General features: G+C 35.3%; 2 protein-coding genes across 5 annotated transcripts in view; both read left to right on the top strand.

Annotated features, from left to right (window-relative positions):
- The window catches only part of DIAPH2 (diaphanous related formin 2), a 914,500-nt gene that overhangs the window by 178,848 nt on the left and 712,666 nt on the right, over nucleotides 1-22,986 (top strand). For 3 of the 4 annotated variants that reach the window (XM_028522433.2, XM_036016530.1, XM_028522432.2), the window contains one exon: nucleotides 15,061-15,200. In XM_028522433.2, the coding sequence (XP_028378234.1) occupies nucleotides 15,061-15,200 (140 nt within the window). Of the gene's footprint in view, nucleotides 1-14,324; nucleotides 14,334-15,060; nucleotides 15,201-22,986 lie in introns of all 4 variants that reach the window. The other variant, XM_036016531.1, reaches the window with a different exon arrangement.
- Nucleotides 18,107-20,132, top strand: RPA4 (replication protein A4). The gene is given in 1 exon segment (XM_028522434.2): nucleotides 18,107-20,132. A coding segment is annotated over 1 exon segment (756 nt). The 5' UTR covers nucleotides 18,107-18,464; the 3' UTR covers nucleotides 19,221-20,132.

Here is a 22,986-nt window from a genome sequence, read left to right as displayed (position 1 = left end):
ATTTAATGTTGATATTTTTACATTGGTTGCTAGAAGAAGGAAATAAAGCGTTTTAGAGAGGTGTGTGTGTGTGTGTGTGTGTGTGTGTGTGTTGAAGTGTTGGGTTATATAAATTTTCTCTCTGACAAGCGACAGGCTAAAATAATAAACCATCAAATATAGAACATGAAGTAATGTTATTTTTAGAATAATTATTTAGGTGACACAGGAATGTGTGGTTTCTTATGTTCAAATTCACAACTTAGGTCTTTAGAGGTAAGAACATTACCAACAGAACAGTGGGTAATTTTTGGAAGTAATGCCATCATATTGGATTATATTATATTGCTGGTTCTATTGGCATAACCTCTAACTGTAACATGATACATATCCCTTTTGAGCCATAACATTGTTTGAACTTTAAAAAAAACCTATGAAGACTACATGCTCAGTATTCTTATCAGGTTGTTCTTTCAAGTGAGGCTAGGGCTTTGAGCAAAAATATTTTGTGATATTTGTTGTATACTATTTAAGAATAGAATTGATTCTCATGCTGCAGAGATGAATTATTTATTACAAAAAAGCTTGAATAACCTATAAATCCATTGCTATTGTAGAAAATACAAACAAATGTTTGACTTTGTTAGGTAAAAATCAGTTGACTGAAATGAAACCAAAAAAGATCCACTTCCAAGTATTTTTAGAATTTACATATACTAACGTAAACAAAGCATTCTTCCTTTAAATACTAACTAGAAGACTATCCTAAAATACTATTTGTTCCCAAACATGTCAATTTCTTTAATTAAATTGAACATTTATGGATGATGTGACTTTATTATAAATATATTACCACTTCAAATATTGCAATAATTTTTGGGAGGTCAGATCACATAAAGGGAAAATTGAGAATTCGGTTGCTTGTATACAAATTAAAATTTTATCCATTTCACTCATTCTTATCTATCTATAAAATATCCTATTTTGTACCTCCTGCTGTCTGGTTCCCAGTGTAATCACGGCTCAGATTTTCTTACTTGGCCTTGTCTTCTCACCTTCAATATGCTCTGTGGAGCATAGACAAACACAACTTTATCAATATGAGTATAGAAGAAAGTGTCACTCAGTGGTTAAGCACACAGGCCTCAGACTCAGAAAGACATGGGATCAATTCAGGGTCTACCACTTATACTGCCCAGGTGTTGTAAGCCTTTGTTTCCTGATTGTAAACATGCAGATAAGATCATCATTTAGCTGAGTGCTTGCATGAATTTGGAAAACATCTTAGTTCCTCCATCTTACCTAGTCTGGCTTCCTCATTCACTTAGTAGGTAAATTAAGTCTATGTTTTAAAAACTGTTCTCATCCAGTCTTGTCTTTCTAACTGCATCATTAATGGTTAGCACATCATATTCTTCTGTGATGGTTTAAAAAGACTAAACAAACTTACTGCTTCCACTTTCTACCACAGCTGCTTTTCTACACACCTCCATACCCAAGCCATCTTTTACAATACAGATATATTTGTCACTCCACAGCCAAAGTCCTCCCAGTGCCTTCTTTTTTTACCTATGGCAGTTTTTGAAATTTGAGCAAACTATAGACCCCCTTTTATAGGACATAACTTCTCAAAGCCCCCAGTGTTGGCTAAAAATAATTTAATTATGCTGTTTAAATATATGTGCCCATACAAAATAAGATATAAATTATGCCAGTAGTTCTTATATAACTTTTAAAATAAATATGCATATTAAAATACAAAGCCAATAAAATTTAAATTAACATTATTATAAGGAATAAGTGAAGTTTTGCTGAACCTAAATTGCTTTCCATAATGTGAAGACATTATAATGCAGGCATTTTTGAGTTCTCTGTGCCTCTCTGTGCCAAGTTTGAAAATAATGGGGTAATTTTTTGTTTGCTAGAAGATATTTTTCTTTATTTCATTTACATTTACAGCTTCATTACCTACTTGAAATAGTTTCTCTCTAGGCTGTAGAAAACACTTATAATCTGGAAAAGTGTTATTAAATTACCTTTGTTACAGTGTCTAAACTTATTCTTAGAATTGGATCTAAAAAATGGTAAAGCAGAGAGGGAAAACATTAGATTTAAATATCTTCATAGTCTTTGCCCAAAATAACAAATCCTGATAAAGTTTTCACTATTGTTTTTATCTTTAAATGGTAGAGTGAAGAAATTGGTTATGCCACATTATTGGACATTGTCACTGATAAAATTCTGCCCATATTCTTAGGTCATTATTTGCATAGATGAGCTTTCTCTATCTAAAATGGTAACATGCATTTTCTCCCATCATAGGCAGTAGACAGAGTAAGTGTTGTGAGATTACAAACTAAAGGAAACAGGTTACTGTAAGGGTCCTTAACATGCTTTGTGTTATGCACCCCTTTGGCAGTCTGGTGAACCTATAGGCACCTTCCTACAAACATGTTTTAAATGTAAAACATAAAGTACATAATACTAAAAAGAAAACCAATTACATTAAAAATATAATTAATTTTTTTTTAATATGACTCCTTCTAGAGAATTAGATACTTATATTCATACAGAAACCTGTGGGCATAAGTTTGTAGCAGGTTTTTTTCTCTCTTTTTTTGTTTATTGTTGTTCAAGTACAGTTGTCTCCATTCCCCCCCACTACCTCTCACCCTCAGTCCTACCCCTCTTTGGCTTTGTGCATGTGTCCTTTCTACATGTTCCTTGATGACTCTTCCCCCTTTCCCCTCTGTTATCCCTTCCTACCTCCCCTCTGGTTACTATCAGGTTGTTTTTTATTTCAATGTCTCTGGTTATACTTGGCTTGCTTGTTTGTTTTGTTGATTAGGTTTCACTTAGAGATGAGACCCTATGGTATTTGTCTCGCAATGCCTGGCTTATTTCACTTAACTATAATGCTCTCAATATCAATCTAAGCTGTTGTGAAGAGTAGGCACTCCTACTTTCTTTCAGCTGCATAGTATTACATTGTATAAATATACCACAGTTTTTTAAAAATATTTTATTAATTTACTTTTAGACAGAGGGGAAAGGAAGGAGAAAGAGAGGGAGAGAAACACCAATGTGTGGTTGCCTCTCACATGCCCCATACCGGGGACCTGGCCTGCAAGCCAGATATGTGCCCTGACTGGGAATCGAACCAGCAACTCTTTGGTTTACGGGCTGGCACTCAATCCACTGAGCCACACCAGCTAGGGCTACCACAATTTTTTGATTCACTCATTTACTGATGGGCACTTAGGTTGCTTCCAGCACTTGGCTATTATAAATCGTGCTGCTGTGAACATTGAGGTGCATAGGGTCTTTTGAATTGGTGTTTCAGGGTTCTTAGGATATAATCCCAGAAGTGGAATTTCTGGGTCAAAAGGCAGTTCCATATAGAGTTTTCTTAGGAAGTTCCATACTGTTTTCCACAGTGGCTGTGCCAGTCTGCATTCCCACCAAACGTGTACTAGGGTTCCATTTTCTCACCAACCTTGCCACCACTTGTTGTTTGTCGATTTATTTATGATGACCATTCTGACTGGTGTGAAGTGGTATCTCATTGTAGTTTTAGTTTGCATCTCTCTGATGGCCAATGATGCTGACCACCCTTTCACATGCCTCTGGGCCCTCTACATGTCCTCCTTGGAGAAGTGTCTGTTCAGGTCCTTTGCCCATTTTTAAATTGTGGTTTTTTTTGTCTTCCTGGAGTGGAGTTGTGAGAGTTCTTTATATATTTTGGAGATCAAACCCTTGTCTGAGGTATCATTTGGAAATATGTTTTCCCATACACTTGGTTCCCTCTTCATTTTGCTGATGTTTTCTTTAGTCATACAGAAGCTTTTTTATTTTGATGAAGTCTCATTTGTTTATTCTTTCCTCTATGTTCCCTGCTCTAAGGAACATATTGATGAAAATATGGCTGTGTGGAATATCTTAGGTTTTCCTGCCTGTGTTTTCCTCTAGGACTGTTATGGTATCATGACTTATATTTAAGTGTTTTATTCATCTTGAGTGTATTTTTGTGTACGGTGTAAGTTGGTGGTCAAGTTTGAATTTTTTTTCATGTATCTGTCTAGCTCTCCCAACACCACTTGTTGAAGAAGTTATTTTTATTCCATTTTATGCTTCTGCCCCTTTGTTGAATATTAATTGACCATAGAGACTTGAGTTTATTTCTGGGCTCTCTATTCTGTTCCATCGGTCTACGTATCTGTTCTTATGCCAGTACCAGACTGTTTTGATTAACATGGCCTTGTAATATAGTTTGATATCAGGTATTGTGATCCCTCCTACTTTGTTCTTCTTTCTCAAAATTGCTGCAGCTATTTGGGGTCATTTATGGTTCCATATAAATTTTTGAAATATTTGTGCTATACCAGTGAGATATGCCATTGGTACTTTAACAGGGATTATGTTGAATCGATAAATTGCTTTGGGTAGTATGGACATTTTGATGATGTTAATTCTTCCAATCCATGAACATGGTATATGCTTCCATTTATTTGTGTCTTAATTTCTTTCTTCAGTGTTGTATAGTTTTCTGAGTACAGGTCTTTTACCTCCTAGATTAAGGTTATTCCTAGGTACTTTATTTTTCTTGTTGCTATATCAAATTTAATTTTTTCCTGATTTCTGTTTCTGATATTTCATTGTTGGTTTACAAAAATGCCTCTGATCACTGAATATTGACTCTGTATCCTGTTGTTTTGCCATATTCATTTATTAGGTTGAATAGTTTTGGTGGATTTTATAGGGTTTTCTATATATACTGTCATGCCATCTGCAAGCAATGGCAGTTTTGCTCCCTCCTTTCCACTTTGGATCCCTTTTATTTTATTTTTTTTCCTTTTCTCTGATCACTGTGGTTGGGACTTCAGATACTATGTTGAATGGAAGTGGTGAAAGTGGACATCCTTGTCCTATTCCTGATCTCAGTGGGAAAGCTATTAGTTTTTGCCCATTGAGTATGATGTGGACTGTAGGTCACTTGTATATGGCCTTTATTATATTGAGGAATGTTCCCTCTACTCCCACTTTGCTGACTGTTTTATCATAAATAGGTGCTGTACATTATGAAATTCTTTTTCCATATTTATTTTTTGTAATTTTTGAAAGGTCAGCTGTATTAATTATGTTTTAGTTTTTTTTCCAATCACTTAACCAGGAAGATGATATTTCAGACATTATTTGTATTACTTTTACAGTGTCTCAGTCCAAATGATAATCTAGACAAATTCAACATATTTCATTACTATCTCCACAAAAACAATGACTACCTGCATCTTCAATCTCCAAATTCAGAACTTTCACATAGGATAAAAATTAACAGCTCTGGTGATCACTAAAAATAGCAATAATTATACTAACCGGAGAAACAACAATAAACAAAGCTCAGAGAGAGTGGAAGGAAGGAAATAACCAAGATCAGAACAGAATTAAATGACATAGAGACTAAGAGAGATGCCAAAGGATCAATAACTCCAGGTGGCAATTCTTTGAGGAGATAAACAAAATAGACAACACTTTAAGGAAACTCATCCAGAAAAAAATAGAGGACCCAAATAAATAAAACCACATCTATTGATATGATCATGTGATTTTTCTCTTTCCTTTTATTTATTTGATGTATTACCTTTATCAGTTTGCAAATATTGTACCATCCTTGCATCCCTGGGATGAATCCCACTTGATCATGGTGTATGATCTTTATAATGTGTTGCTGGATGTGGTTTGCCAATATTTTTGTTCAGGATTTTAGCGTCTATGTTTATCAGTGTTATTAGCCTGTAGTTTTCTTTCTTTGTTGTGTCTTTATTGGATTTTGGGGTTAGGATTATGTGGGCTTCATCAGAAGAGTTTGGGAGTCTTCCCTCCTCTTGGATTTTTTCAAATAGTCTGAAGTATAGGGGTTAGTTCTTCCTTAAAGGTTTTTAAAAATTTTCCTGTGAAACCATCCAGTCCAGGGCTTTTGTATGCCAGGAGTTTTTTGATTACTGCTTCGATTTTGCCAGCTGTTATAAGTCTGTTTAAGCTTTCTGCTTCTTCTTCATTCACTTTTGGAAGATTATATGCTTTTAGACATTTGTCCATTTCACCCAGGTTTTCAAATTTCTTGCCATATAGTTTTTTTGTTGTAATTTCTTACAATCCTTTGTATTTCTGTGGTATCAGTTGTAATCTCACCTCTTTTATTTCTGATTGTGTTTGTTTGGGTCCTCTTTCTTTTTTTCTTGAGGAGTTTGCTTAAAGGCTTGTCCCTGTTGTTTATGTTTTCAGAGAACCAGCTCCTGGATTTATTGCTCCTTTGAATTGCTCTTTTAGCCTCTATGTCATTTAATTCTGCTCTGATCTTGGTTATTTCCTTCCTTCTACTCACTCTGGGTTATGTTTGTTGTTCTTCCTCAAGTTCTTGTAGGTGTAAGGTTAGGTTGTTTGTTTGAAATGTTTCTGTCTTTTTTAGGTAGGCCTGTATTGCTATGAATTTCCCTCTCAGGACTGCCTTTGCTGTGTCCAGTAAGTTTTGGAGTGCTGTGAGTTCATTCTCATTTGTTTCCAGGAACTTTTTGATTTCTTCCTTGATGTCATTGTTAATACAGTCATTGTTTAATGGCATGCTATTCAATCTCCACAAATTTGAGTCATTTTAATTTTTTTCTTGATTGCTGCTTTCTAGTTTCAGGCTATTATCGTTCAAGAAAATGCTTTATATGATTTTTGTTTTCTTTAGTTTATTGAGGCTTGTTTTGTGCCCTATCATGTGGTCTGTCTTTGAAAATGTTCCATGTGCATTTGAAAAGAATGTGTATTTTTGCTTCTTTGGGATGAAAGGTTCTGTATATATGTATATCAGTTAAGTCCATTTGATCTAGGGCTTTGTTAATGCTACAATATCCTTGTTGATATTTTGTTTGGAACATCTATCCATTTTTGACAGTGGGGTGTTAAAATCCCATAGTATAAGTGTGTTGCTGCCTATATTTTTCTTGAAGTCCTCCAAGCTTTTCCTTATATATTTGTGTGCACCTGTGTTGGGTACATAGATGTTTACAATGTGTATGTCTTCTTGATGGATCCTTCATTTGAGTATTATGAAGTATCCTTCATTGTCTATTTTTATGGCCTTTGTTTTACAGTCTGTTTTGTCTGATATGAGTATTGCTACTGTGGCTTTTCTTTCCTCTCCATTTGCTTGGAATATTTTTTTCCAACCCTTCACTTTCAGTCTGTATAGGTCTGGTCCTCCTTTCATTTTGATTGGGGGTTGTTTCTTTGTGTTCTCTTTTTTGGGGGAGAGTCTTCTTGTTTGCCTGTGCTTCTTAAAGTGGTCTGTTTTGACTCCCTGAGTTTGTGGTATGAACTTCTATGGTAGGAGACCTGTGAGGTTCAGTGGTGCACTCTCCTTGATCTCCTGAACTTGATGCTCTTGGGATATCCCTTATGTCATTTATGTTGGCTTTCTGGATGTATTTGGGTTTTAATTGTTGTTGGGTCTTTCTTCGGTGGGTGCTTCCCTCCAGCTGGTTTACTGAGTATCTCTCCGCCCACAACATCTTGTATGCTATTGTACAGGTGCTACCAGAACAAAGCCACAAAACCCAGGGAACAAACCCACATCCACAACGATAACCGCCCACCCCCCGCCAGAATCCCACTATCAACAGCAATGAACCAGTATTAATAAGAGTGTAAAGAGATTAAGATTATTATAAGAAAGGAGAGAAATAAAGTATAATATAAAATCTAATGACTTAATATGCACAAAATTGATAGACAAGAAATGAATGTTAAAAACCTGTTCAGGAAAAAAAATATTGCTAATAGAGGAGAAGACCACTGTAGTTTTTGTCTGGTAGCCTCTAGTATTTACTACTGTTTTTCCTTTCTGGATGTACCTCTGGTGATGTCACATGTTGACCTTAGGCAGGATGTTCTGAGGCTGCCAGGGATTTAAGGTCTGTGGCCATCTCCTTCAGTTGTTAATCTAGTCCCTCTGCACTTAGTAGTCAGGCTTATGCCCCATAGGGCAGAGCAGGATCCCTCCTGAGGTTGGGGCTACTGTTTCTCCTCAGGCTGCTCCCACTCTGAGGCAGTGGTCTTCCTGAGCAGGATAACTGCTGCCATATGGGGGATGACTCAGCACCAGGATCCTTGCATATACTCTCTCAACTGTGCCTTCAAAGCTTCTGTCTCCAGTCTCTCCTCAGGTGTCTCTAGCCCACTCTGCCCCCACCTTTGTCTGAGCCCCAGGTAAGTAGCTGCAAATGAAAATTTGTGCATTGTCCCTTTAAACGGCGCTTTGCATCATCCATCCATCCATCCATCCATCCATCCATCCATCCATCTCAGAGCAACCCTGTTGCTCTTTGCAGCTGGTTGTTATCTGTGTACTGTTTGGGCCTTTGTGCTCTAGGGGATCTCAGCTTAGGGTTTAGACCCCACTATTCTCAGGGGGATCCATCCTGCAGCTTAATTATCCCTCCATTGCTACTGCCTGTGGGTGCCCAGCCAGCTCTCTCAAGTCTCCACTGCACTCCTTACCAGTCAGTGCTGAAGCTGCTTCTTCTGTCTGTCTGAGGATATCTGGCTTCTCGCTGTTGTTCAGTTGTTTGTTCCAGGTGATTTCTCCACAATTTACTTGTAATTCCAGATTGGTCCTAGGAGGAAGTTAGTGGCTTCCATTTACTCCTCCGCCATCTCGTCTCATGTTCATAGCAGTTTTATTCAGAATAGACAAAAACTGGAAACAATGATATTCTCAGGAAGTGAATGGTTAAATAACTGTGGTATACCCACAGCACGGAATACTATTCAGCAACAAACAGGAATGAACTAGTGATATGTGCAAGAACTTGTATGACTCTCCAGGGCAGTATGCTGAGTGAAAAAAGAGCCCATGTGAAAAGATTATTACTGAATAATTTCCTGCATATGACTTTCTGGAGAAGTCAAATTGTAGAAATTGAGACTAGATTAGTGGTTGACAGGGATGGGGAGCTGTGGGAGGCATATGAGTATGGTTAGGAAACAACAACATGAGGGATCCTTGGGGTGGTGGCACTATTTGGTATCTTGATTTTGGTGGTTGGATACGTTAATCTACATGTGATTAAATTGCATAGAACTAAACACACACACACAAACACACACGTTCAAGTAACACTAGGGAACTCTCAATAAACAGGTGGGGTTTTCAATGTCAGTATTTCAGCTTTGATATTGCAGTATAGTTTTAAGGAAGATGCTACCATTGGGGGAAACAAAGGATTTCTTTGCATTTTTCTTACAGTAGAATGCATGTTTACAATGATCTGAAAATAGAAAGTTTAATTAGAAAATTGAGACAGAATAATATGTTTCTTTACAATATTTGTTGAATAACAAGGCAAAGTGGCAGCTTGTAGAACAGGTTAATTTTGAAGAAATGGTAAGCATATGTGATATTTTGAGAAACTGCCACAAATGTGGTTTTTGTGGTGTGATAGGAAATATCTGTGACTTCTATGAGTCATAGTGACCAACTATGCACTATGATCTGTTGTTTAAATTCATAATTGGAAGAGTTGCTGAAATCAAGTCAGCAGTTACTGAAACTAAAGATGTTGTTTTTCCCCTTCCAAGTTTATGTACTTCCTGAATTGGGACCCAGGGTTAAGAACCCCTGGGTTATTTTCTATCTGTTTATATTTCATTTTCTGATATATCTTAAGGGCTTATGTCAAATAAAAGATAAAGATAATGCTTAAACTTTCTTTCATCAAGTACTCTGGGTGTTGATAAGGGCTAAAAATGCTAGTAGTAACACGTTATAGTTTTAAAGACATTACCCATATGTACATTGTTTACCATAATTGTTTTATACTAGTTATAAAAGGTAAGTATGGGTAGATTTTAAGTATGGGATAGACCATACATTTATTGTGTTTGGTATAAAAGAGAAACATATCAGACTGATAGCTTATTATACAGATTGACTAATTTTGCATGCATTAAATATTTTAATTAGCTTTCTCTAACAAATCATTTAACAGTAACAGTGGTTTAGCTTTTTGTTGTTGATATGTCTGAAAGTATGTAGATCAAATGAGATTGTTGGACAAGAAACATTTTACAAGAAGTCAAGTTAAATGTTTTGGGATCAATATTCTACTTATTAAAATATCCTTTTATTAATGTTAGAAATGAAAATTTGTGTATTGAATAATTCCTTGATGTTATTATGAAGTATTTTCCTCCATACTTTGTAAATTATTTTTTTCATATTTTATACATTAAATACATTTTTCATAGCAAAAGAAATACCAGTAGGGTGACATAATACATGTTTAGAGTTTCTTTGTGTACTTGATATTTCTAACAGTAATGTGCTGAAAGAATAATTGACATATTATTGTTATGGTTTTAGAGTTTGTGATTTGGGGGTGAAGTGCTTAATCTGGTGTTTAATATGTAGAAACTTCAATAGCTAAACAAAAATTATTTCTCATAGAAAATCTTATATTTTTAAAAAGTCATTTTAGCTAGTCACATATAAAGTAACAGTCATATCCTTTTGGGATAAATGGTATGTATAATATGAAAAATTAGGGTACATCTGTATTGCTGTGAAATTTTTTCTGTTCTAGGATTTAGGGTATGTTTTCTTATTTTGCATATTACTTTCAACTTCCGAATAAGTCCTTAATTAAAAAGGCCTTAATTCCCCATTGTGTCCTGCAATGGGGAGTGACATTTTCTGAAGTTACCTCATGATAGTAATTATCTGTGTAGGTTTTTATCTTAGAGACTCTGAATTGATAATGTATAATTATTTTTATGCTATATGTTTCATGCAGTGTAAAGAATTTTCACTGCAAATTGCATATATAGTAATTTGAAACGTGGTAATATATTTATTTTAAAATATATTTTGTATTTTCTGGATAAATGAATTACTTAATTCCATTGTCTCTTTTTATAAGGTATTTGTCCTAAATAACTGGAGAGAAGCCATCTAAAGTTTAGCATTCAGAGTTGTATAGTTCACCAAAAGTATCACTAATAGAATAAATAAATAGGTAGATGGATTTGGATCAGGCGCTTGTTTTATGTTTCCTTTTCCTACTGAAACTCAAGAAACTGATGATGAGGAAAATAGCCTTTGGATTTCCCAAGTTTTTAAAGGTTTAGAAGCCTCCCAAAGGACAACACTGTGACCTTTGTAGGTATAATTCCAAATGTGTTAATCTCTGACATTGCTTTTTCTGAGAACTGCTGTGATAGATAAGAAACTCACTTGATTAAAGTAGGCAAATTAACCTGACTTCATTAGGGTTTATGAATCATGGTCAATAATAGTAACATTAGTACTGTTTTCATGACAACAATATTGTCCATACTCTTAGAAGATGACACCACTGATAGTGATTGCTATTTGTGTATGCATTATAGTTGAAAAGACCTGTGTAATGATCAATTCTTCCTAGTGTCTGCAGGAAGGTACCTTACAGCTTAGAACTAGGAAGCTTTCCTCAAAGTATAGGTAAATATGTATTTACATTGAATAGTGACAGATCATTCTCAGGGAAAGTCATCCTAAATTATAAGTTGTATCTCCACTGCAAACTTAAAATGTTCCTTTTAGACTATTGCTTATCTGGTTTTGATACTAACATTTCATATTGAAGTAGGAAGATGTGATTATTATGCTGACCCAAAGTTCTTTTTTGGTTCTTTGTGTAATGTCTTAGGATAACACAAGCACAGTCACACTGATAAGTGTCTCCATCTTAATGATTTTCAAATTAGGAAATAGCTTCAAATTAGGAAAGCTTTTTGTTCACCTAGCTTTAGAGTACCATGATGTATGCTAATTGGTTACTTTGTCTGCATTATTTTTGAAGATCAAATGGGCACAGTGGTAATTTTCATTAATCTCATACAGAGCAGCTAATTAAATTTTCCATTATTATCCATCCATTATCTAGTTGTTTTCTTTGTTCAGTATCAGAACAGGGTGTTAATAATAAGCCATTCTTGTATTACAGCCCTATTAAAGATAGTGAGAATTAATCTATTGCACTATTTTGTTTTTAGGTGATTTCTTTAATATTATGGTGTACCATATTGATTATGCTGAGGATTCTTTGACGTTTTGTAATAGAGGTTTCAGAATTAAATACTTGTTGCTTTAATGTTTTATTCAATATTGGGAAAAAGTGGCATACAGTATAAAAAGAAGTAACCCGAGGACCAGAACATTAGTGTTTTAGTCCTGCTGTCTTACTAATTATGTGAACTTTGGTAATCACTGCTATTTCCTATTTCTGTAATTAGGGTATTAGAAGAACTGACGTTTAAGGGCCAGTCCAGCCATTATATGTTATCACATTTTCATAATTATCAAATGTGAACTTATGATAAAACCCCTAAGTCCTTCTAAGCTTGATAAAAGTCATTTATTTATTCTATGAGGCTCTGTATTTTTGGTCTTACTCCATTAGGTCATTTGCTTCCACTCCTTATAACCAGAGATTATCTTAAATTATATAATTTAAACTTGTTTCTAGGATTTAGAGGAGTGGCGACTCTCAATGTGATGGGCTGGCCCAATTTTTCCATCAATAGTATCTTAGCCATGACCATATGGAAGCAGGGAAGTAACATTGTCTGGTCAGCTTACTCTGTCTGTGAGGCAACACATACAAAATGCCTGTTTTAGGCACTTCATATGCATTGTCTTACTTAATATTCATAACAAACATGAAGGGACTAGGTGTTTATTACCCCTATATCATGGATGAGCCAACAGGTTTATAGAGATTAGTTCAATAGCCTGCTGAGGGATTAGCTGGAACATAAGTGAGGGGGGCATGATTCAAACCCAGTGGCAGTTTAAGTGGTCCCCAGCATGCTGTCATACACTGTCTCAATTTATCTGTTCAGTGCTCACATCTTTGAATGTATTGTAATGGGGCAGCTCAGAACTCTAATACTCTGATGGAAAACTAAACTGAATTTTGAACCTTCTGCATGTTGAAACTCAATAGTTGTTCATTCATTTGTTTATTCTCCATCCATTCATCCATTCATTCGAGAAATATGTACTGAGAACTTACTGTATGCCAAGCACAGTGTTAAAATCTGGAGATACAGTGGTGAAAAAGGTAGGCAAGATTCTTACCTTATAGAGTTTCTCTTTTAATGAGGAAGACACAGTAAACAAAGAAAGTGCTGTAGAAGATAAACATATAAAGCTAATGCTATAAATGAGGTTTACAGTGGGATAGAACTGAAATGATGAGATTGAGCAGTGGAGAGGTCAGGGGTCAAAGTCCTTCAGACAGAGAAAACAGAAAATACAAAACTTATTCTACAGGAATAAGGTTTATTATATACAAGCCTCCAGGGGATCAGTAGAGCCTTGTTATCTATTAATTAAGGAAAAAGTTTGAATTTCATATGAAAGTGGTATGTGGTGATAACTTGCAGTTTTATGCTATTAATATTTACTTGTGGATCTGTATGTAGCCTTAAGAGGTAGATAAATAAGTTATAGAAACTTGGAAATGATTTCATGGTGATGGTTTTACTTACTGTACCATGTATGTGGTAATTTATACAGTAGACTTCTTGAACATCTGTGTATCTTAACAAAGCAAGAAAAAATCAGGTCAGTGGCCAATATACAAAATATGGGCACTAAAAGTATGAAATTATATTCTTTGTTCTGTTATTGTTATGGAAAGATTCAATAACAGCACACTTTTGTTAAGGCTCACTAAATTCATTCACTGTGTTAGCTACTTGGCTTACATGGACTTCCCAGTCTAGAAGAGAGACAGACACAAATAATGACCTCTGCCCCAATGTCTTATGTGCTATAGGAGTGATAGAGCCACAGTGCTATAAGGAAATAGTTTCCATATATAAGACATTAGACTTTAAATGTTTACTATTTAGTGGAATTTTTTAAAAATCAGACATTAGAAATGATAGATAATTTCTATATTGAGAAGATCTTCTCAATAAAAAGACAATAGTATAATATCCTAAGGAATCCATTTTTCATTATTAACACATTGTATTTTTTTAAATTCTATATATTCTAATGCTATGACTTCTACCAAATGAAAAAAAATTACTTTTCTTATTGCAGCTTAGATACTTAGCAGAAACTGAATATAATTTGTAAGAACTTAGAAAATGGGAATCAAGCAAGGGTTTTTATTCAAAGGGATATGTTTGTAATGTATTAATTGGTAGTTATGATTATGTGTGTCTGAAAGGTAAAACTATGCATTATTGGTACAGTGAATGTGTTGCTGATGTTTTCCTCCCAGCCGTTCCTCCAAACTACTTAGATAGGTACGGTTTGGTGATAAAGCTAAAGAGCTGTGATGTTATAATGAGTTCTAGAAATAACCCCTCCTATATTGGAAATTAGGCTCAAAACTAGTCACTATCAGATAAATGCATTAATGACTTTTTTTAAAGATTTATCTATAAATGAGACTAACAAAGTTAGAAAGAAATTGGAATTGATGAATATTTTAGATTAATTTGATTAACATGCTAATAGACTATATTGTTTTACACTTTAATAACTGTTTTCATTTGTTCAGATAGGCTGATGCTCCATTTCAATAAATGTGGGTTATGTATCATGTTTTATATTAAAGTTCATTCACTGTGTTTTGTGGAAAAGAATACAAATATCTTAGCTAGAAATATTAATAAGATGATTGCTAAATATTCATCCTGTGGGTTGAGGAGCAGCTAATGTTAATCCTAATACATGAATTGTAAATTTAAGCGTTCCTGTCAGTGATACTTTATGCAACTCAAGTCCATATTCTATTCAGGTCATGAGCATCAGCAGTGTAATTTTCTTTTAAATGAGGCTGAGGAGAGTGTTGAGATACATCCAACGTGATTTTACCACATCAGTTTTGTGATCGTGAATTTTTAAGTGCCTAGCACTCTGCACACATTTTTATATAGTAAAATCTTAATATATTTTATGCATTATTTTATTTTAAAAGTTTTATAAAAACAAACTGTTATCTGTCTTAACTGCTATCATTTTCTTCTATTTAGGGAGGACTGAAAAACAGCAAACATGAATGCACCCTGTCTTCACAAGAATATGTTCATGAATTAAGATCTGGTATTTCAGATGAGAAACTTCTTAATTGCCTGGAATCTCTGAGGGTTTCTTTAACCAGCAATCCTGTCAGGTAGGTGGTTCTTATTTGTTTTGATATGATTCATACAATTTGTACTGTATATAATTGTTGGGAATATAATCAGTTAAATCGTGAACCTCAAGATTTTCTGATCAGATGTCTAATGTTAGCTAATGTAATAAAACATTAATGTCTAATTATGAGGTTGTAAGCATTTAAGAAAGTGTAGTTAATCTGATCTCTAATAATGTTCAATTTTAAGAAAACAAATATTACTTAGATGTGTAGTTCCTCTGGCTATATAAACATGTATCCAGAAGTTAAATATGCATATTTACATGGAAATCTGTGTACCCAGGTAATAATTATTATATATATTTTTTATAAAACAAATTCAGTATACAAGTGTAAAAGGAGGGACCCAAAAAACCTGGAATTATCTTCTAAAGGGCAGGCCCCTTATAGTACAGGCTTCCCCCATTAGGTGAGATGGGTTCTAGGAACCCATCTGTGTCTCTGTGTCAGTGTACCACCTGGTGTTGTTGTGAGAGTCTGTGTTCAGCTTCAGTGAATTTTTTTTGTTTGCTCACTTCATGATGGGTGATTTATGAGTGCACCTGCCCACACCATGGTGAGTGTTCAGCAGTTTTTGACTGCTGAACAGCATATGACCCTCATGACCTGATCTCACCCTAAGCAACACTTTTTGTTTCCCTGGATGAAGAAAGTGCTCGAAGGGAAATGTTATTCTGATGAGGAAAAGTTGGAAAAATGGTAGAAGCACTAAAAGGTATCAAAATCGATGATTTCGAAAACTGTTTAAAAATCATTGGAGCAGTGGAAAAAAAAATCTCAATATGTGTGTTTCATCAGATGGAGAGTACTTGAAAGGTGACTGAAGTTTAAACCTGTAAGAATAAATGCATAATTTTTTATAAATAGATTCCTGGGTTTTTTGGTTCCCCCTCATATTGGCTCTATGGTTTCATTCCTTTTTTTTTTTAACTTGAGAAGTAAATATAAATGTAGAAGTTACCTTCTACACATTTTAGATATACTACTTATATATTTCCATAATTTGAAATAGCAAAATTTTAATTATTTACCCAATAAAAGAAATGAAAGTACTAATAAACTTTTCAAAATTGTTGAAAAAGACTTTAAATAAGTTTCTTGCCAATGATGTATTACAGTAACTGATGTTCCTATATTTACCATAAAAAGTCTTTAAATTACACCAAAAATAAAATGTTTTTATAAGAAAAATAGACTTTCAGTGTAATGTAAAAATATTGTGTGATCTAGTCACACAATTGCTGTCTGCTTCAGTGCAGAAATAAATGCATAAAATATATAAAAATCGAATTTTTATTTTATTCATGTTCTTAACATATAATGGGGTCACATCTTGAACTTCTGTGACCTAGCTACAGAGCCTTGAAAATAATGTAGAGCTCAGTAATTCCCTTGGGATTTATGTATAAATTCAATTCAAATTCATCATAGAAGAGTTGACCCTTGAACAACATGGGGGGTAGGAGTGCCTACTGCCTGCAGACTGGAAAATTGGCTTATAACTTAAGTTAAGCATCTGCATAACCTAGATTCCCAGCACCAGTTTACTCTTGAACAGTACAGGTTTGAACTGCACAGAGCGTGTTGTTCAGGGGACAACATTTTTTTAAATCCTCACCCAAAGATATGCTTTTAGAGAGACAGAATGAGAGGGGGAGAGAGAGAGAAAGAAACATCTATGGCTTGCCTCCAGCAGGCACCCGATAGAGGGGGGCAGGGTAGGGGACAAACCTCAACTCTTTTGGTGTTGGGGATCATACTCCAACCAACTGAGCCACCTGGCCAGGACAACTATATTCATTTTAATCTCTAGTGCATTTGGCAGAAAAACTGAAAAATTATAATTCTTCAATAAAAACTTTTAAAAGGAAGTGGTAAGATGAACTTACATTTCAATATAATCATTCAAAGGTGGCTATCTTTCTATTTCTTCCAGAGTGCCTCTGGTTTTAATGATTTGAACAGCATGTGAATTCTTTGAAAACAGTAACCGAAGTGGTGATCCCCCACATACCATGTCCCCCAATCCTTTCCTTCTAGTTGCCCTTCACCCCCTACCTCTCCCTCATGCCCCTGCCTCCTTCTTGCCCATGTAACCTGCAGCACTCTGCCATAGCACATTTATGTATTCCAAAAATTTCATTGAATGGTTAACTGATTGAATGAGTGATGAATGGTTCTTGAAGAAGTGATAAAAGAAGGTGAAGGGATTAGTAGCTCAAGAACATGTATGTATGTTCTCATGGACACAGACGATAGTGTGGTGAAGGCCAGGGGAAGAGGGGGTGTGGGCTGGTTAGAGGAAGGCAAAGGGAGGGGAATGGGGACACCTGTAATAGGATTAACAATACAAATTTTTAAAAAAGAAGTGACTATAGAAGTAGCTTCCTTCTGGTTTTAATGATTTGAACAAGGAATGAGTTCTTTAAGAGTAACCATGGTTATCCTCTACCCCCAGTTTCTGTCTCTTGTTCTGTATCCCCCCTTTACTGTCTATGCCTCCACCTCAACTTCTTGTCATCCCCCCCATCATGTAACCTACAGCACTCTACCATAATGAACTTGTGTGTTCTGAAATTTGTGTGTAATGGTTAACTGATTCAGTGAGTGAATACATTAATCTTTAAGAAGCAACTGTGGAAACTCTGATTGGTGTGACCCAATCAGTGGCTTGGGCCTTGTCCAGCAAACCCAAGCAAGTTCCATTGGGGTCAGGGCACATGCCTCCCTTGGTTGTGGTCTGGTTCCCTGGGGGTGTGTGAGAGGCAACTGATGGACGTTTCACTTTCTCTGTCACATTGATGTTTGTTTTCCTTTCCTTCTCACTCCCTTCCTCACTCTCTAAAAATAAATAAATAAATACATAAAATCTTTTAAAAAAGTGAATGTGGAAGAACTTGTGAAATTTTGGAAAGAAGGAGTCCAGGGAAGATAGCGAAAATGCCTTTTTATTGGATGGCAGGAGAGGCCTGAAATTATACACTGGCTTTTTAAAATGTAGCATTGACAAGTACTAGACAACTCCAAAGAATTATGGGATGAGGAGAAAAGCTGGCAGGTCCTGACTGGCTGGAGGCAGTTGCATTCTGGTAGCTGATTGGATCCATGGTGACACAGAGCTGTGTGTATCTTCACAAATCATGAATTCATTGTAACCCTTGGTAGAAGTGGAAGCTTGCTTGAGGAACTTGCTGAGTAGAGCCAAGTCATGCCAACTCATCTGCTTGTGCTTTGGTTAAGATGAGTGGGAATGGGTTTGGGGGCCATGGTGGCCTCTCTGCCATGAGTGGAGTCAGTGGCAACAGTGACATACTATTTCAGGGTGGCACAGCTCCTGTTCTGAGAGCTCGAAGATCCAGGGCTCAAGTTGAGAACATTATACCTTGTTGTGTGAATCATCTGCTCACAATCACTCCGGTGAAGAGTGTTTTCAAGGTTAGGGGAATAGTAGTTTTCCAGGTTTCAATCACAGGGATCATCAGAAAGGCAGAGAAAGTGTCAAATTACATTCTTTACAAGATTGATGATACGACCACCAAGCCTATTGATGCCCACCACTGGCTAGGCAGAGGTAAAGCAAAATAGGAGCTGACTCCGTATCAGGTGGAAGTTTATGCTACAGTGTTTGGTATCCTCAGTGGTTCTGCAGAGGTGAAGATCCTTGAGGTATTGCAGATCTGCATCCTGGAAGACATGAACGAGTTCACCTAACATATTTTGGAAATGGTCAGTGTGAACTTTGGGCAGAGTGCACTTGTTGCTCCATACAAAGTGGATCAGCCTCCAGAGTATATTGAGGCCAGCCCTGAGTTCATCCAAAAGGATGTGCTGCATTTAATTCATGAGTGTCCTCAACAGGAAGGTAAGAACATTCAGGAGCTCCAGACCGAGCTTTGCAGCCTGAGTATTAATGCCATCAAGGAAGCCCTTGAATATCTGATGGTCCAGGGCCATATGTACCCCGATGTGGATGAACATTTTAAATCTGCTGAGTGAATCAGCAAGAAGTTTTTACATTTCCTGAAGATACCTGCCTCCAACTGTGACGAAGTTTGACCTGTTGACTTTTAGGAAGTAGGTGTTTTTAACAAAAGATCTCAACTGGCATTCCTTTGGAACATCTCAGCTTTTCCAACTGCTTTGAACTTTTCTGTTTTTCTAACGATATTTGAAGCTCAGAGGGAGATCGAGGTGGATAATTGATTGGACTTTTACAGTTTTTACCAGCAAGGAAATGAAAATATTTTCAATCAGTTGAATTTTGGGGAGAAAAGATACAGAAAAGGTTGAAAATTATTATTTAGTTGCATGGGAGCTTCTTGTTTCTGAAATATCTATATATTAGGCAAAAATAGATGCAGTCATGGAGCCAGCTAAGAGACAAAAACAATTCTGTTGTTTTTACATTAGACTTATTTTCTGTTTTGATTTGGCTTATTGTAGTCATTGCTACCTCTTGCTAAATCTAGCAATTAATTTAAATGTGCTAAAGATAGCAACTTGTGAATTCAAATGCTTAGTTCCAGTGTTTATTGAATGATTTATTTTTCTTACTATAGGTTTATTTTTTAAAAAAATGAAATTATACTGTGTTAGAATAATTGTCAGTTTTGAATGCTTTTCAAAAATGTGATTGTTTAATGGATATTTCTTCAAATAAGATGTGATATTTGTATTAAATTATAATCTGTTGTAGTTATGTGGTACATTGGTGCTTGATTTCTGTAAGTTTGATGTTCCAAAGAATTATTAATAGTCCTGAATGCTCTATTTTATATATAATAAGCTTTCTTTCTTATAGGTTATACAAACAAACAAAATGTAATTATAGGAATATTAAGCTTAGTAAGTTTAACTGAAATTTACTTGAACATTTTATTAAAATACTTTTGTAAACTCTTTGTTGTGATTTTTTTTCTAAGCATACTTGATAAAACCTTTTGTTTTTAAGGAATAATACTTTTAATTATCCAGAATAATTTTTTCCTTCTCTATATAATACCAATAACATATTATATCTTTGTGTTAATAATTTATTTTAGTATAGATTATATTAACTGTGTGGGACTTTTAAAAATCGAGGTAAGCCCTCAGTAATACTTAACTAAAGATGGTATTTTCCAAGCTACTAATTTTATTACATTAGAGAAAAAATGTATATATAGTCATTCAGACAGGTAGAAGAATAAAGCATCATTTGTCTTAATTGGATTATAAAAAGAAGATGCAAAAGCAAAAAATCCCTTAAATGCACCATTACTAGTAATCCATACTGTTAGGAAGACTACTGTTATAATGTGGCCTCTCATTGTCAGCCTTTAGAAAACCATCAATTCTTACTTAAGTATTTTGAGGCATAAACTTTACCTTTCTTCCCCTCAAGAGCAAAGTAATCATAAATGGCACCTTTAAACCACCAATGGTTAATATACTATAAACCCGTTTTTGAACTCTGTTAAAAAGGTTGCCTGCTTTGGGGAAAATCAGACTAGGGAAGAGGCAATGAGGGGAATATTGCTTCATCAGAATCTGAGTGCAGAAAGAAATAGTCTAGAAGACATAATGGTCTTTTGTGATATCACTTAATAAAAGTGCATGAAATGTGAGATATTAAACTCTGATATTTTTATGACTTTAGAATCACTTTTCTAATGGTCCAAATTTATTCAACTGGCCATTGGATAGGTATCCACATTTTTCCCCTACTCTAGAAATACCCCTTCAGAATGTGGAAAAGGGGAAAAAGAGCCTTTGGGCTGCCTTTGTGCCTGGGAACTGATGTGATATATACACCTGAATTTAAGGTCCAGGACCATCTGCTTTTCCTCCTTGTCCTCTGAGGGGAACTGTCCATGTGTGTTCCTTGGGGATCTTTTTAGGTTTGTTAATATCCCACTACCCATCCATCTCTTATTCTTCTGAATGGAATCATGTGCTTTCCTGGGATTCTGCTGTAGGTAAGGGACTGCAAGTGGAAAAATAGTAAGTAGGGCTACCTCTAATGTGAGTTGAAATCAACATTTTTAGGCAGAATATAATTGCTAGATTATTGTATACATGCACACTTGGTGTATGTTAGGGATGGAAGGTTTTTAAAAATGCATTTTAAACCATCTGCCTGGCATGCATACTTCTTTTTCAGTTTTGTTTAGATGGTGAATTACTTGGCCTGTGCTGCCCTTCCTTGCTGGTCTTACTTTGTGTGTGAACCAAACATTTGAGGATAAGATACAAATCCTGGGCAAATACCATCAGCTATTTTGGGCAGGGTCATTTAAGCCTAAAGAATCTAAAGACCTTAAATGATGATTATGGTCTACTTGGCCTTGTTTTTCTATGGCTCCTAGGCATGTGAAGTATATGCACTACATTGAAGTTGATTCTAAATTAACTGAATAAGTAAATTTGAAAATGTTTTCAAGTCAGAGCTTATATTATTACTGTGTCATAAATGCTAGTAATGATTTTATTACTTTTATCTGCTAAATTTAGATTTAGATTTAAAGTGTAATTGAGAAATATAAATTCTTTTTTTCAATTTCAATCTACTTTTTATTATGATGTATCAAAAATGGTAACCGCCAAGAATTATTTGCATTCATTAAACCTACTCTGTGTATTTAAATGTTAAGTTTCATTTTAACAGCTTAAATTCAGTTGACTTCTAAAATGGTTATTAGCCCTGGCTGGTGTGGCTCAGTGGGTTGAATGCTGGCCTGCAAACCAAAGGGTTGCCTGTTCAGTTCCCAGTCAGGGCACATGCCTGGGTTGCAGGCCAGGTGCCCAGTAGGGGGCACATGAGAAGCAACCACACATTAATGTTTCCCTCTCTTTCTCCCTCCCCCTCTCTAAAAATAAATAAATAAAATCTTAAACAAAATACAAATATAAAACAAAGAAACAAAAAATAAAATGGTTATTAAAATAACGATTGGATAATATTAAAATAATAGCTACCATTTTAATTGAATTTATTGGGGTGACATTGTTTTGGAAAACCATATAGATTTCAAGTATACAACTGAATAAAACATCATCTGCACACTGTATCATGTGAACATTTTAACATTTACATAGTACTTATCTGCTAGCCACTAGCAGTGCATGCATGTATGTGTGTCCATCTCTCCATGTTATGCCTGGATTTATATTTCCAACTTAGACTGCTCTCTTAATATTCAGACTTTGTCTCCAAATGCTTTCCTAGATGTCCTACTGATATCTTTAAAAATATTTAAAAATAATGACAAGGAATACTGTATAGTGTTTATCATCCCCCAGGAAATGGTCTATGAATTTGAAATATACATTTAACCAGGTTATCTTTATTAGTAGTATTAATATTATTCTCATTTTATAGATGAGAAAATTAAGGTTCAGAAAGATTTGGTAATTTTTTCCATTTTAACATTACATGGCTACTAACTGTCAGAGCTGAGATTCCAACTCAGACAGTGTTATCTCCAGAGTCTGGGCCCTTAACCACTTTTTAATTCTACCTCAATAAGGAACATCTTTCTTTAAAAAAAAAGATTTTATTTATTTATTTTTAGAGAAGGAAGAGAGAGAGAGATAGAGAGAGAGAGAGAAACATCAATGTGCGGTTACTGGGGGTTATGGCCTGCAACCCAGGCATGTACCCTGGCTGGGAATCAAACCTGCGACACTTTGGTTTGCAGGCTGAGCTCAATCCACTGAGCTACGCCAGCCAGGGCGGAACATCTTTCAAAAGATACTCCTTTCACTCTTGTCACATACTAAA

The sequence above is a fragment of the Phyllostomus discolor genome, chromosome X, assembly GCF_004126475.2.
Source record: "Phyllostomus discolor isolate MPI-MPIP mPhyDis1 chromosome X, mPhyDis1.pri.v3, whole genome shotgun sequence".
NCBI lineage: Eukaryota > Metazoa > Chordata > Mammalia > Chiroptera > Phyllostomidae > Phyllostomus > Phyllostomus discolor.
Note: the sequence above shows the minus strand (reverse complement) of the source record. Positions and strands in the feature narration are given on the sequence as shown.